Source organism: Thermobia domestica, chromosome 9, assembly GCF_964235325.1.
Source record: "Thermobia domestica chromosome 9, izTheDome1.hap1.1, whole genome shotgun sequence".
Classification (NCBI taxonomy): domain Eukaryota; kingdom Metazoa; phylum Arthropoda; class Insecta; order Zygentoma; family Lepismatidae; genus Thermobia; species Thermobia domestica.
In genome coordinates this window covers 24,017,583-24,031,462 of record NC_137462.1, presented here as the reverse complement: position 1 = coordinate 24,031,462, position 13,880 = coordinate 24,017,583, and the positions used below count along the sequence as shown (strand labels likewise).

The 13,880-nt window shown below is 38.5% G+C and overlaps 1 protein-coding gene across 2 annotated transcripts in view; it reads right to left on the bottom strand.

The window, feature by feature from the left end:
• LOC145694469 (cytochrome P450 306a1-like) overlaps window positions 1-1,724 on the bottom strand; it is a 179,311-nt gene extending 177,587 nt beyond the window's left edge. The window contains exon 1 of one of the 2 annotated variants that reach the window (XM_081770763.1): window positions 1,563-1,724. Coding sequence is in view for 1 of the 2 variants with exons in the window: in XM_081770762.1 (XP_081626888.1) it covers window positions 866-1,226 (361 nt within the window). In the remaining variant the exon portion in view is untranslated. The other variant, XM_081770762.1, reaches the window with a different exon arrangement.
• Between the last annotated feature and the right edge of the window lie 12,156 nt (window positions 1,725-13,880).

Sequence of the window (13,880 nt, the reverse complement as noted above, 5' to 3'; positions counted from 1 at the left end):
AGCGTATGTGATTTCAGCGCGGAAGAGCCGGGTTCAATTTCCGGTGGAACGCCGCCCGTAGTGTAAAAGTTCGTCTTTGATGCGAGCGATCCTGGTTCGATTTCCGGTGGGGACACTTGGTCGAAAAAGTGTAAAAGCTTTTTCAGACCAGACATCATGAGTGAAGTTTTCCTGGGTTTTTTCATTAACACCAGGCAAGTGCCGGATAGTACCTAGCATATACAGTAGGTCCCAGACCGCTTCTTTCCTTCCCCAACCCTTTCTTCTTTTCCTTTCCTCGGATGGTCAGGCAACATGGTCATAGATGCCTAAATCTCAGAAATCTAATCCTAATCAATTTTTGGTGGAATTTGATGTAGTTCGGATCTCACATCGCTACAGCCTCGGTGCTGAACGGAGCACCGTAACTGCAAATCAACCAGAAAGTGAAACAGTAGAACTCTTTTGTGATTGTGTGATTAGCGTACGCGCCTTCAGCCCGGCAGACTTCAGTTCGAATCCTGGTGGGAGCTATTGTAGTTCAAATCCCATATAAAGCTTTCTGTAGGTCCATGTTTCTGCTCTGTGCTGAACTATACGCTGAACAAATCAACAACAACAAAAAAAAAAAAAAAAAAAATGTAGGTGGAAAACCAAAAAGAAAGAAAATAGGTAGATCCCTTCGCATAGTACAATTTGGGCTCTAACTAACACCACCCACGCCCATTCACTTGGATGATGACCTTTGAATTAAGAAGAGATCAAGAAACTCTACAATAAAGTGGCAACATTGTGAAGAACATGAAGAACCCAAGTTATTATTTTGATCGAATTCTTTTAAAGCGAAAAAATAAATTAAATATCAAATAATTACGTGGGTACTTACCATATCCTTGCATAATTCCATGGGTTACAAACAATGGTGCCCTGCCGGAGAACACATCCAAAGAAAAAGCTTGACGAATTAATTTAACATCCGTAAGGACAACAGTGAAAACACTTCCCATACGAAGACTATAAATGCTCCCATACTTATTGGACAGCTGCGTTAATGTCTTGTATGGTGCTGTATCACTTATAAAGGGCAAATACCCGATAATTGGAAAGCCCCAAGGACCGGGAGGAAGATTTTGGTAACTTTGCCACGCGGAAAAACACACAACGGAACATATCAAAATGGCAACACTGCCGACCACAATTGGCAACAAGTCCACAAACTCCAAGTTGGCAAAGATCGCTGCAGACATGCTGAAGGTAAGACTTCCGCTGCAAATCACTTTTAACACAAAAAAACGTTTTCAAATCAGTAGCGTTTAAGCATATTAAAGTTTAATTAATTGTGGAAAGATTTAAATTCAACCGTAATTACACCACAATTTGATCTTTGAGGAGACGAAGGCGTACAAGCTTTTCTCTGTATATCAAATGAATCGAAAATCACAGCTTGATTGAAACAACCGTTGTAAGAGGGCGATTGTTTATGCAATCAAAACGGGGTTAATTTCAACAGTCTCAAAGCTTTCGTTGAAATTGAAATAAAGCACTATAACTATTTATCTATAAGAAAATATATTCAAGGTTACCTAATGTTTCCTGGAACTCCTAACGTCACGGGTAAGACGCAAGGGGGCAGTACTGATGTCCTATTCACCTTATCCCCGGAAACTACAAAAGCAGACGACAGAATACGGATTTGACCTTGAGAAGGGGAATCTTTTTATACAAATCAAGAACTCACTACGCCAAAAACTTACGTATAAAACCCACTGCTTAACCCTAGAAAGGCAAACTTCACTATCAACCCATTAAAGGTAAACATACGTAATATTTACGTACACACTAAATAATGATCTATAAATATACGATTCATATTGAAACTCTTATTGTTGGTTTGTTCAAGGTTCCAAAATTGAAGTTTTATTGTTTAGATAGTATTACAGCACAACTATTATTCAGGGCCGTAATTTGTGGCGGCAGGGGTGACAACTGCAACCTAGGGAAGCTCCCCGCGGTTTGAGAGGCCCCATTTTAAGAAAAAAATTTCTAACTCCATATACGGTACGAAGATGAAATTATAAATGAAGCATCAAAGAGGTTCGCTACATTATATAAACAAAACAGCACACAAAAGGTAAATAAAACAAGAATGAGTCGTGATCCCATTTCAGTAAACAAATATTTACTATTAGGGGCCCTAGAAATAATATTTATTCGTATGGTTTTGAGATTTGTCAATATTGTCCCCTTAATTATTTTCATGTATAGAACAAGCCCAGGGGCGTAAGTAACGGCACCGCAGATCTTGCCGTGTGGGAGGGCCCACAGGCTCCGCGGGCCCATAAAGAGTAAGAGAAAATGGAAAGAGAGGGGGCACAAGAATTAGAGAAACAACTTTTTCTAGGGGGCCCAAATACACATATTAATGCTTGCCCCCTGCCCTCCAGAAAAAATCTAAGTTACGGCGCTGCTATTATCCTAAATCTTTTAGAAGTACATAGGAAAAAAGCAAAATAAACATTATTAACACTTAAGAACAAACTCTGAGAAAGTCTAGATATATCACTGATTATTTTTGTTATTAGGAAATATTGAATTCATATTGAATAGTTCTTTCACATTATATGTCAGATTGGTTCGCATATTACACACAGTTATAACACATTTTGATCTGATGTTCACCACATACTGGCTTATTGCAGTTATAGCAGTGTTCCTTCTTGAGCTCTTCCCACTTGAATCTGTCATTGGATTTGTGTTCCAGGGACCATTGTTTCCTAGCAATTCAGTAACACCACTAATTTTCACTTGCCTTTCGTCAAATGGAAGTTCATTTGTTTTTTCATCTCTAAAATATACTGCCCTCTCTGTCTGATTTTATCCAGATTCCTCTCTTGAATGCGTGGCGAGACTGCTACTTTCGTTTTTACTACATGTGAAAACTTTCCGCTTCTTTGGTTGGATTTGAGATTTCGCATTCAACAGTTCGAATTCCTGACACAAAATGTTGTTCAATATCATTTTCACTGGGGTAGTAGTCTGTATCTTTGTCGGAGTCATCTGCTTCTTCTTCTGATCTCACATCAAGTTCAGCGTTATCTTCCTCCATTTCTGAATCTGAGGTTCCTCTAATATCCGTAAAATAGCTGAGGTTCCTCTAATAACTCGTCCATTTTTGTAATAATAATTAAATATTTACGAATGACAATAGTGCATTGAAGGTACACATACGTAGAAAATACGTGCAAGAAAACTAACGCTAAAGGTAAACACACGCTAAACTTACGTATAAGATTTTACGTTAAAAGGTAAACATACGCCAAATTTACGTATAAGGTTCTACACTCAATCGTTTGGCACAGACAACATAACACCTACCGAAGTAATTAACGTCGGAACTTCAAGCCAACTAGCCCGCGATAGCATATCTAGAGGTTTGTATTTCTACACACAGTTCCTACTACGTCACATCAGTGTTTCCAACTAGTACACGTAAAATTTACGTAGTTTACCTTTCTAGGGTTAAGCTTTTCTAATGTTCATGAACAAGTTGTGTGTAGAACAGATTATAATTCATAACGTAGGCTATATCCAAACACAATGCTTTCACACTATGAGGAAAACGAAGATGTATTGTAAGAGGAAAACAAAACAACTGAAAGCTGTGGTTTATAGCTACAGTATTTTATTTTTCTGAATAAGAAAAGATGTAAATCTCGCTCAAGGAAAAAGAACCGTAATTTCTATGTATTTCAAATAAGGCATAGCCATAAGGTGTAAAATGAAGCGTGGACCTCACGGAGGTGATTCAAGCACTTGCCAAGACAACTATTATTAAGTGTTCTGACTTTTGGCAGGTCCTGAGACTAATGAGTTTCTTTTTGGGAGGGAGGGGCTGGATTACCACCATACATTTTATGCCATAAACGGTCTTCAGCTAGTTTTTTTTTTTTTTTTTTTTTTATCGAGACGCAAGAATTATTTGTTTTAATACAATGTCACTATTGAAGTCTTCTTGTGTTCTCCTTCATTTTCCTTCCACTGTATCTTCTGTGATGTCCTTTAGAATACAATTTGTTTTCAAACAATGTCCTAACTGGTTTCTGTTTGTGATTTTGCCCAATGTCATTTATTTTTCCCCTTTCTATTCCTCAATTTCCACAGAGCTCCTTCGTGGCTAAGCGGTTAGCGTACACGCCTTTGGCGTGGGAGACCTGGGTTCGATTCCCGGCGGGAGCTCATGTGGTTCGGATTCCACGTTAATCAGTAGGTCCGCGTCTCATATAGCCTCGCTACTGAACGGGACGTTAAACTCAATATCACTTCACTCCACTTCCTCAATTTCCGCATTGATTCTCTGTCCGATCCAGCGATTTTTTTCCACTTTTTACTTCTCCCGTGGGTTTGTGTTGGACAACGTGTGTCGTGTTCGTGGGATTTTGGGGAGTTTTCCCATTTCCCCGAACACTCTCATTTAAACAATTCTTTAGCAAACGCTGAAGCCAAATGAATAAAATTGAATAAATAGATCAGTTGTTGAAATGATATATAAAGAACCAATGGTGGATCCAGGGTGGGCGATCGGGGCGATCACCCCCCAGGTCAGGAAACTTCTTTTTTTATTTTATATATAAATAAAACCCATCCCAGAGTTTGGAGCTCTTAAAAGTAGCTCTTAGTAGCAGTATTACAGCCCCCTTCACAGAAGTCTGTCCTGGCCCGTCCCTGTAAAGAGCTAGCAGAATACCCGTTCTTAGCATAGGGATAATATATTTCATTTTGGACAAAGAGAGATGAATTCGGATTTAAATAGCATCTAAAGTGTCACTGTTCACCTCAGCGATCCCGAAAACTATAAATTCGACACTAATATTGGTCATTTTCGATCATTTTTAAATGTTTCTCCTCCCCTATGTTGCACCGTCAAAGTGAAATGATAAAAACCATCCCAGGCCGAAGCCCATCTATGTTGAAAACTTGATCGAGATCGGTCAGCTGGTTCAAGAGTTATTAAATCACAAACATGGTCACTTTCGTTTTTATATATTAACGCTAATGACACTAGTAAAAGTGCCGACGCTTGGATATACTGTATTATTGTGGATTTAATATTAATTTGAAGACTCTGAATGAAGTGAAATGCTTCTGAACATATCTGTTTATATAAAGTTACGAAAAGAATTATCTCAAAGTTGGGCTCTTTGAACTACCGGTTATTACAATGGCAAAAGCGCACAAACTTGGATACATTTCTCATTAGTACTTTTTATATACCAATTTGAGGACATTCATTGGGCAATTTTCCCAATTGGGCTATTTTAAAATATATCCATCCATACGGTTACAAAGAATATGACTTCGAAGTTGAACTCTTGACTACTGCTTATGCGAATATAAAAATGTCCACGTTAATATACATTTCTAATTGCGTTTTTAACTGTACACTAATTTGATTATGCTAAATCCAATGAAAGTACTTCTAAATATATCCATCCATTGGGTCACTAGAAAAATAACCATGTTTACAGGTTACCTCGAATTTGAGATCATTTTTTTTTTATCATGATCCCATAGATGGGTATGTTTAAAAGTAGCTCCATTAGATTCAGTATTCCTAAATTCGTATGGAAAGCAGGCCCAGCTCCATCATACAGTATGGGCAACACGTGCGTTTGAATAGTGTGGCAAGTTTCAAGGGACGGGAAAAATCTGTCGTAACTATGTTATTTAAAATAAATATTTCTTGTTGGAGACAGACTTCATGATTATGGTAGTTAAATTACTAAGCTGACCTTCTATTTAAATGCTACATATTTAGGTCGCATTATTTTAAGGTCACATGGGTAGTGCTAAAGCAAATGGTCAAACAAATCCCAGTATGAATTGCTTGATTGTTGTCAAATACAAGAACTCAATTCTTGAACAGTAGCAAACACCTGTTCCATTTAGTTAGTTATCACAGTTTTGATACGAAAACTAGTCTTGTCTTTGTCACAAGCAAGTTTCTTATCATTGAGTTGACTTGATTTTGAGTTTAACGTCCCATTCAGCAGCGAGGCTGTATGAGACGTGGACCTACTGATTAACGTGGAATCCGAACCACATGAACACCCGCCTTGAATCGAACCCGGGTCTCAAACTTTCTTATCATTGAAGATGGAAACAAGTTTCTTCTTATTTTTAAATTTTTAACTGACGTAGAAGGAAAATAAAGAAATTAAAGTAAAAGAGCTAGTTGCACTAGAATTGCAATTGCAAACTGATATATTGAGATTGAAGCTCGATATTGAATTCTACAAAAAAGTATTGTACCTGGTTCGATCCCAGACCTCGTGAGTTTGTGGCGGTCAACATCATGTGAGTGAGTTTTCTCGGGGTTTTTCCGTTTTCTCCCAGATTCTCATTCGACCAATTATAAATTATAGACTAGAGTTTCTCACTCTTTAGGAATCTGTGACTCACCTCGAAAGATATTAAATTTCATGTGATCTAGACAAGTAAAAAGAAGAAAATTTCTGTTATACCAAAAACAAAGTACCAGTAATTAACGGAATGCTGACATTTCAAAGCATCCTTTTTCGAGTGTGGGTTAAATTACATATGTTGGAGTCAATGGTGATTAATCAAAAGTTTAAATCAAAATTAAATAAAATCTTTAACGTCCCACGCGTACGCCTTTTAGGTTAAGGGAGACGATGATTAAAGCAAAGGAATAATGATGGAAGAATTGGTGGAATGAGAAAGTGGGAGTACTCCGAGAAAACCCACGGACACGATGTTGTTCACCACAAGCGTACTTGACCGGTGATCGAACTAGGGACCCCACGCACCAGAGGTAGGTGTTCTACCACTGACCCACCCTACCTCCGTTAAGTTTAAATTAAAGAACATCTAGCCTATTTATGCACTCTAAGAACATGTATTTTAAAAAGTAACATTAGATTATTATTATTATTATTATTATTATTATTATTATTATTATTATTATTATTATTATTATTATTATTAGAGTAATTATGAAGCTGAAAATAAAATTATTTGTTGTTCTATACAGCAGTGTCATTTTAGACTTTGCTTGCAGGAGGAGGGGAAGACTCCCCAATCCAATGATATATAATTATCCTATTCATTAAAATAAACATAAATCTCAAACTTGGGGGACAATTACCCCCGCTGATGCCCCATTAATGTTAAAAATGTTGCCGTAACTTCTCGTATACCACTTGTCCGAAAGCAACCAATTTCATTTTCTCTGAAGGTCTTGGAGTGGTCAGTTCTGCAGATTACCTTGACCTTGAATGAATGAAGAATTAGTTGTGACAACGAACGAAGGAATCTGCATCCAAAAAGTTGGCCGCCTTTCAAGGTTGGAGGTCAGTGATCGTCTGGCCTCTCAAAATTATTTGCTCAAACCCTACAGGTTATCTCATAAATGCAATATCCCACAAAAGCCAAGGACCCGTAGAAAAATGCTGTTGCACAAAAAAAGTTAACCTTTCTTTAAGAGTCTTCATCCCGGTGAAATTAAAATACCGCTAATTTTACAGTAATTATGTGATATGAAATGAAATCTTTGAGTTTTACGTCCCACGGTTATGCCGGTTAGGCTAAAGGAGACGGTGATGATGAGTAATGAATGAAATGGCGGAATGAAGAAAGTGGGAGAAACGGGAGAACCCCGAGAAAACCCACGCACACGGTGTTTGTCCACCACAAAGTTCACTTGGCGGGGTCTGGGATCGAACCCAGGACCTCAAGCACCAGAGGTGAACGCTCTACCACTGAGCCACCGCGGTCCCTAATTATGTGATATCTTCAAATAGAAAAAGATAATTGAAATATGGAACAAGAGCGCCCTAGACAATATTATTTTGCGTGAGGTACCGTTATCACAAGTCACCTAGTGGCTTTTCGTTTTCAGCTGTTTAGAAACGCGAAAATAAATGCCGATTTTCAAAGTGGCTCGAAATCGAAAGCAGATAAGTGAGTCGTGATAACGGTTTCTCATGTAAAATAATATTGTCTAGGGCGCTCTTGTTCCACATTTCGATTACCTTTTATCTATTTGAAGATATCACATAATTACTGTAAAATTAACGGTATTTTAATTTCGCCGGGATGAAGACTCTTAACGTCTTTAAGCCACCTAATTTCGATTTTTGGACATAAAGGCTTTCGTGAAAATTAGTATGATTTTTTCAGAAAACTTGAGAATTGTGAATAATATGAGAACGCATAACATGGGATGAAAATAAATGTTGGAAACGTAAAATGAATAATGTTTGGAAGGAAGCGATATCCATCAAATATTGAAGTATAATGGAGAAGAAGAAACAGTGCCTAGTTTTCGGCACCTAGACAATAGTGAAATGAAGCAATGCAAACGAAACAAAGTTAGAAATGGCTTAAAGAGTCATTTCTGCACCGGTGGTTTTAGGATTCGTGAACAAAGAGTACGATCAGGGCCGGATTAAGGGTGGGGCTTAGGGGGTCTATAGTCCCAGGCCTCCAGGTAGACAGGGGGCCTCCACTCTGACGAAAATTTCAACCGACTATCTAAATAGAATCCCGAAGATACAATCATTATAAAATAAAATATGACCAAAAATATGAAACTAACTAACTAACTAACTCACTCTATAGCCTATGGAACCCGGAGGTTCAATGCCGCGTTCACAAAAGCTCTCCACTGACTTCTATCCTTAGCTAACTGCATCGTGTTTCCACTTTGTATTCCGATTTCTGCGAGATCCATCTTAATATTGTCCTCCCATCTGCACCTAGGTCTTCCTAATGGTCGTTTTCCGATTGGTCTTCCAGTTAAGACTTTGAAAGCGTTTCTACTTTCTTCCATTCTAGCTACATGACCCGCCCACCTAAGCCTTCTAGACTTGACGACCCTAACAATGTTGGGTAAACCATGTAACTTATGTAGTTCCTCATTATGAAGTTTCCGCCATTCCCCATTCCCGTTCCTCTTGGGTCCGAATATTCGTCTCAGGATCTTGTTCTCAAATACTTTCAGTCTATGTTCTTCCCTCAGAGTAAGTGACCATGTTTCGCAGCCATACAGAACAACAGGCATAATTATCGTTTTGTATATTTTAAGCTTCAAATTCCTCGATAGACATCGCGACGACAAGAGATTTTGAACCGAATAGTAACACGAATTCCCTGCTTTTAGTCGACATTTAATTTCTTCGTGAATATGATTTTCCTCTGTTAATATTGATTCTAGATATTTGAAGGTATCCACTTTATCAAAATTATTATTTAATATTTTAACGCATCCATAATTTGCTGTATTCCGGTCCCGACGCACTTCCATGTATTTAGTTTTCTCTGCATTTACTTCTAAAAATATGAAACATGTTCCCTTATTTTTCCTACGTATTTTCACAGAAATGTATTAGGTGAGGTCAACAGGGGCCAGTGCCGGATTTACGTATAAGCTAAACAAGCTATAGCTTTGGGCCCCACTCTCTTGGAGGACCCAAAAAATTAGTGGAAATACATTCTCAAACTATAGCATAAGAAAGACAAGTTTTCGTACATGAACAGTATTTTGTGTTGTGTAGGCTCCTATGACGTAAGTAATGGGGCCTCTCCTGCTAACCTGCACCCAAAAATATCATGTTTGTTCATTGCTGTAGATAGGATGCTTACGTTCTCTATGAACTGGCAACATATAGCATGCAGTACCAGGCCCTTAGCCAGCCCAAAAATTTAGGGGGGCGGCGGTAGAAGTTAGGGGGGTCGACCCAATTATATTATACTTCATCACCATATTATAGTTCATTTGCAAGCCTACCGTGAAACTTTCTTAGGGGCCAGCCAAAGTTTAGGGGGGCCGGTCCCTTAGCCCCCCGTGGATACGGGCCTGTGCAGTGCAGATGCAGATAATGTCATTGACAATGGAAAACAGCATATAAAGGGCCCCCCTTCAAAAGCTTATTAGGGCCTCATTAAATCTAAATCCTACTTTGACAGGGGCCACATATATTTTCTAGCTCCGGGCCTTCAGATGAGTTAATCTACCCCGGGTACGATAAGCAAACCAACGACCCCCTAATATTTATACAGAATAAAAATCGATTACACAGTGTCATACGTAAAAAAAAAAAAAAAAAAAAATGCTCGTGAATTTCTTTTCTAGTAGATAATGTATTACATTATTTTTTCTAGCAATTTTATATGTAGTGTCTAGGGATGCGCACGAGACAAGATTTGTGGCTGTCTCGTCTCGAAAATGTGCTGTAAAAGTGATGTCTCGACTCGAAAAATGTATATTTCTCTATTGGAAGAGCCGTGTCTCGACTCGAATTTTGTCAGGAAAATCCTGTCTCGACTCGTCTCGTGTGCATCCCTAGAGGGGTGATCAGAAAGTAAAGTTACAAAGCCTCCAGTGAAACGTGTATATATATTATTTCATACAACCAATACAGCCAACAGATAGTACCTACATTAGGTTATGTTTCAACATCTCCTCATATCTGTTGAGGCACTTGTATCGTGAGATTAGTTTGAAGATTCTCTTAAAAATCCTGTCTTTACATGTTCAGCTACATTGTCACGAAGGATTTCACCTCCTCATCTGAAGTGAAGCAACGGCTTCCTAGGTGCTCCTTCAAGTGCAAGAACAGGTGAAAGTCGCTTGGAAAGAGGTCCGGGCTGTAGGGAGGATGGTCGATGATGGTCCCAGCGAAACTGCTTCAACAGCGTGGTGGTTTTCTGGACTGTATGCAAGCGCGTGTTGTCGTGAAGGAAAATGACGCCCCCAGTGAGAAGTGCTGGCCGTTTCCTCCTGATTGCTTCGCGCAATCGTGTCAAAGTCTCACAGTATCGATCAGCGGTAACTGTGTGGCCTCTTTCCGAAAACTCCACGAGAATGATACTGGAGCTGTTCCAAAATACTGTGACCATCACCTTCCCGGCAGATAGTGTCACCTTAAACTTGTCCTGCAGAAAGGGGTGTTTCCACTCCTTTGATGATCGCTTACTGCTGGGGTCGTATCTACATTGTTATGTGGCATTTTTTTTAAAGTTTAATAATACAGAATAATTAACATAAAAAACTTTAATAGTTGTGTGATAAAAACTTTAGTAAAAAGGATTCCTGTAACAAAACTATTAACGCCTCTAAATGGTTAGTTTCTTTTATATTTGTTATAATAAAATATAACCGATTAGTATATGATAGAGTTACTACAAATAATATTTTTTCAATATCTGTTCTGAAAGCCAATAGTTAACTTCTGATCGCATATTACCCTTAAATCATTGATTTCTGTCTTCCTTTCGAAAATATTACCATTCTCCTTACACTCTAAGCAGAAGGAATCTAACCTTCTCTTAAGGCTCCAGTGCTGTAAGATTTATTTATTTATTTATTTATATTAAAATGTTTATGCATGTTAAAGTACCGTGGTTAACAGTTGGGTTTACAAAAGAAACTTTTGAGAACCTATTATCATTTATGCACATATTAACATTTTCTATTATGTTTTGCCTCCATGTCGTCCCTGCTTCCGTGAAACAATAGAGGGTACAGTCACTTCCATAATCGTACCCTATATTCCCCTTGGAGTCTCCAGGGCATTTAGGAATAAGAAAAGGATATTTTGTGAACTTTCTGATAAAAGAGGTGCGAAAAAAATATTTGTCAGCTATTTTATGTGGAATATGTACACCATGGGACATAAAACAGGTCCTGTACAAAAACGATGAAAAATACTTGTGGTTTCCAAAATGTGGGTGTAGAGAAGAATGAAGAAAGATGATTTAAAACAGAAAAACGTTTATAAAGTGCTGGGAGTAGTTGAAAAGGAATAAGTAATATTGAATATAATTAGAAAAACTACTTGGTATAACAATCCTTTGTGGGCATGAACTGCCATCTGGTAGTGACCGGTTGAACTACGTGCAGCCTAGGAACGAACAGGTGGTTAGTGCGCTGCGTCACCCTGTCTATAACAGACGTGTAAGGAACTTTCTAGACCTAATGGTCGTCATGTCTTTTATTCAGGTGACTCCTCAGTTTGCTTCACGACGCTGGGTGGAACCCGAGAATTGGGAATCGAACCCGAGACCATACGGACATGAGTCCAACGTTCTAACCCTAGACTACTGTCTCCCCCTATATAATTAGAAAGAAGATCAAACTGGATGAGCTATTGTCTGTAAAAGGTTTCATATCTTGAGAGAGGTACGGTGGAAAGAAAAAGAAGAAGAGGTGTAAGCACTTATGATTAATGGACTGGATTCAACGGATAATTGTTATAAGACGAAGAGACTAACTGAGCACTGGTTCATGGGTTGTCCGTTTGGGACATGGGATCTCCCACTAGTGGCAAAATGCCTATGGTAATCATCAGTGGCGTATTTACGATTTTGTTTCGGGAGGGGCTTTGCTAACTTTCGGGGAGGGGGGGCTTTGCCTGGAAATGGGAAAATTCTGCAAGATATTTCATTTACTTTACTATACTAAGTAAGATTTCGGGGGGGGGCTTAAGCCCGGAAGCCACCCCCCTAAATACGCCACTGGTAATCATAATAGTTAATATTAGAAATTAAGCAAGTTTTAGCTTAAACTTATGTAGCTGAATGTTGGGAAAAAGCAGCGATGTATTCGTGGAGTTTGATTAGATATACGCTCCACCGTTTTGAAAAAAAAAAAGTGCAGTGTATACTCACCTTTACACCCTCTATTACATCCCTGGGAAAAAGATTACCTATGCAATCGTTAAAATTGATTTTTTTTCGATAACTTCCAAACTGGAAACAAGACAGGCCCGTATCCAGGGAAGTCTAGGGGGTCCAGTCCCCTAAATTTTAGCTGGCCCCCTAATAGTTTTACGATAGGCTTGCAAATGAACTACAATGTGGTGATGAACTATAATATGGTTGAATCGGGCCCCCGTAACTTCAACCCCCCCCCCCTACATTTTTGGGTTGGCTACCGGTCTGAAACAGGATCATAGAACTATTATAGTCAAAAAGTATGTATATAAGACAGTTAATCACAATTACCTACGTTAACTACTCAGCGATGCGAGGATTTAAATTACCACTTGACCATATCCAAGGAAGGATATTTAAATTATGTACTCATATTCCCAAAGTATCCTCTTTAAGATGAAAAACGCCGACCAGAATATTTTAAATAAATTACTAGTTAGAAATATGCCATTTCAAACATTGCAGTGCAAAATTCACTGCAACGGAGTAAAGTTAGACATGTGGCAAGAAGATGAAATCACTACCACGTACATGGATCGGAAACGTGTGAAGATGTTTGGTAAGCTGGTTGGCATTGAGGGATTAAACCATATGTGAAGCAAACTCTGAAACACTAATTTTCCGGACTTACCTGTATATCAACTAATCTCGAATAACATTTTAAACAACATTAAATCCATATATTACATAAGAATATCTTGCTCTTTAAACCATCTGGTAACTATTAAACAACTTCAATAAATCTTCCATTTGTGAATTTGTCTTTAACACATTTTCAACGAACGTAAAAAGTTCGTTAATGAATTCTCTATGTCTGTGTGACTGTCCGTCTATCTGTCTGTCTGTCTGCGATTTTTCAATTTTGAACCCTGTATTCCATAGAGCATTAACAACTATAAGAGAAAGTGATTAAATTTTTCGCGTCACTCTTACCGTTCCCGAGATATTGGCCAAAAAATGGCCGACTTCCAGAGATTTAAGGAGCCATATCTCGGGAACCGTAAGTCATAGAGATATGATATTGATGTTGATCAATACCTAAGAGAATGGTAAATATTTTGGTACCAAATAGTAACCGGTGGTCACTGTCCAACTGGCCATTGGTTTGGCCAATGGCTAGTTGGCCAGTGGCCACCAATTATTATCGTTACCAAAATGTTTACCAT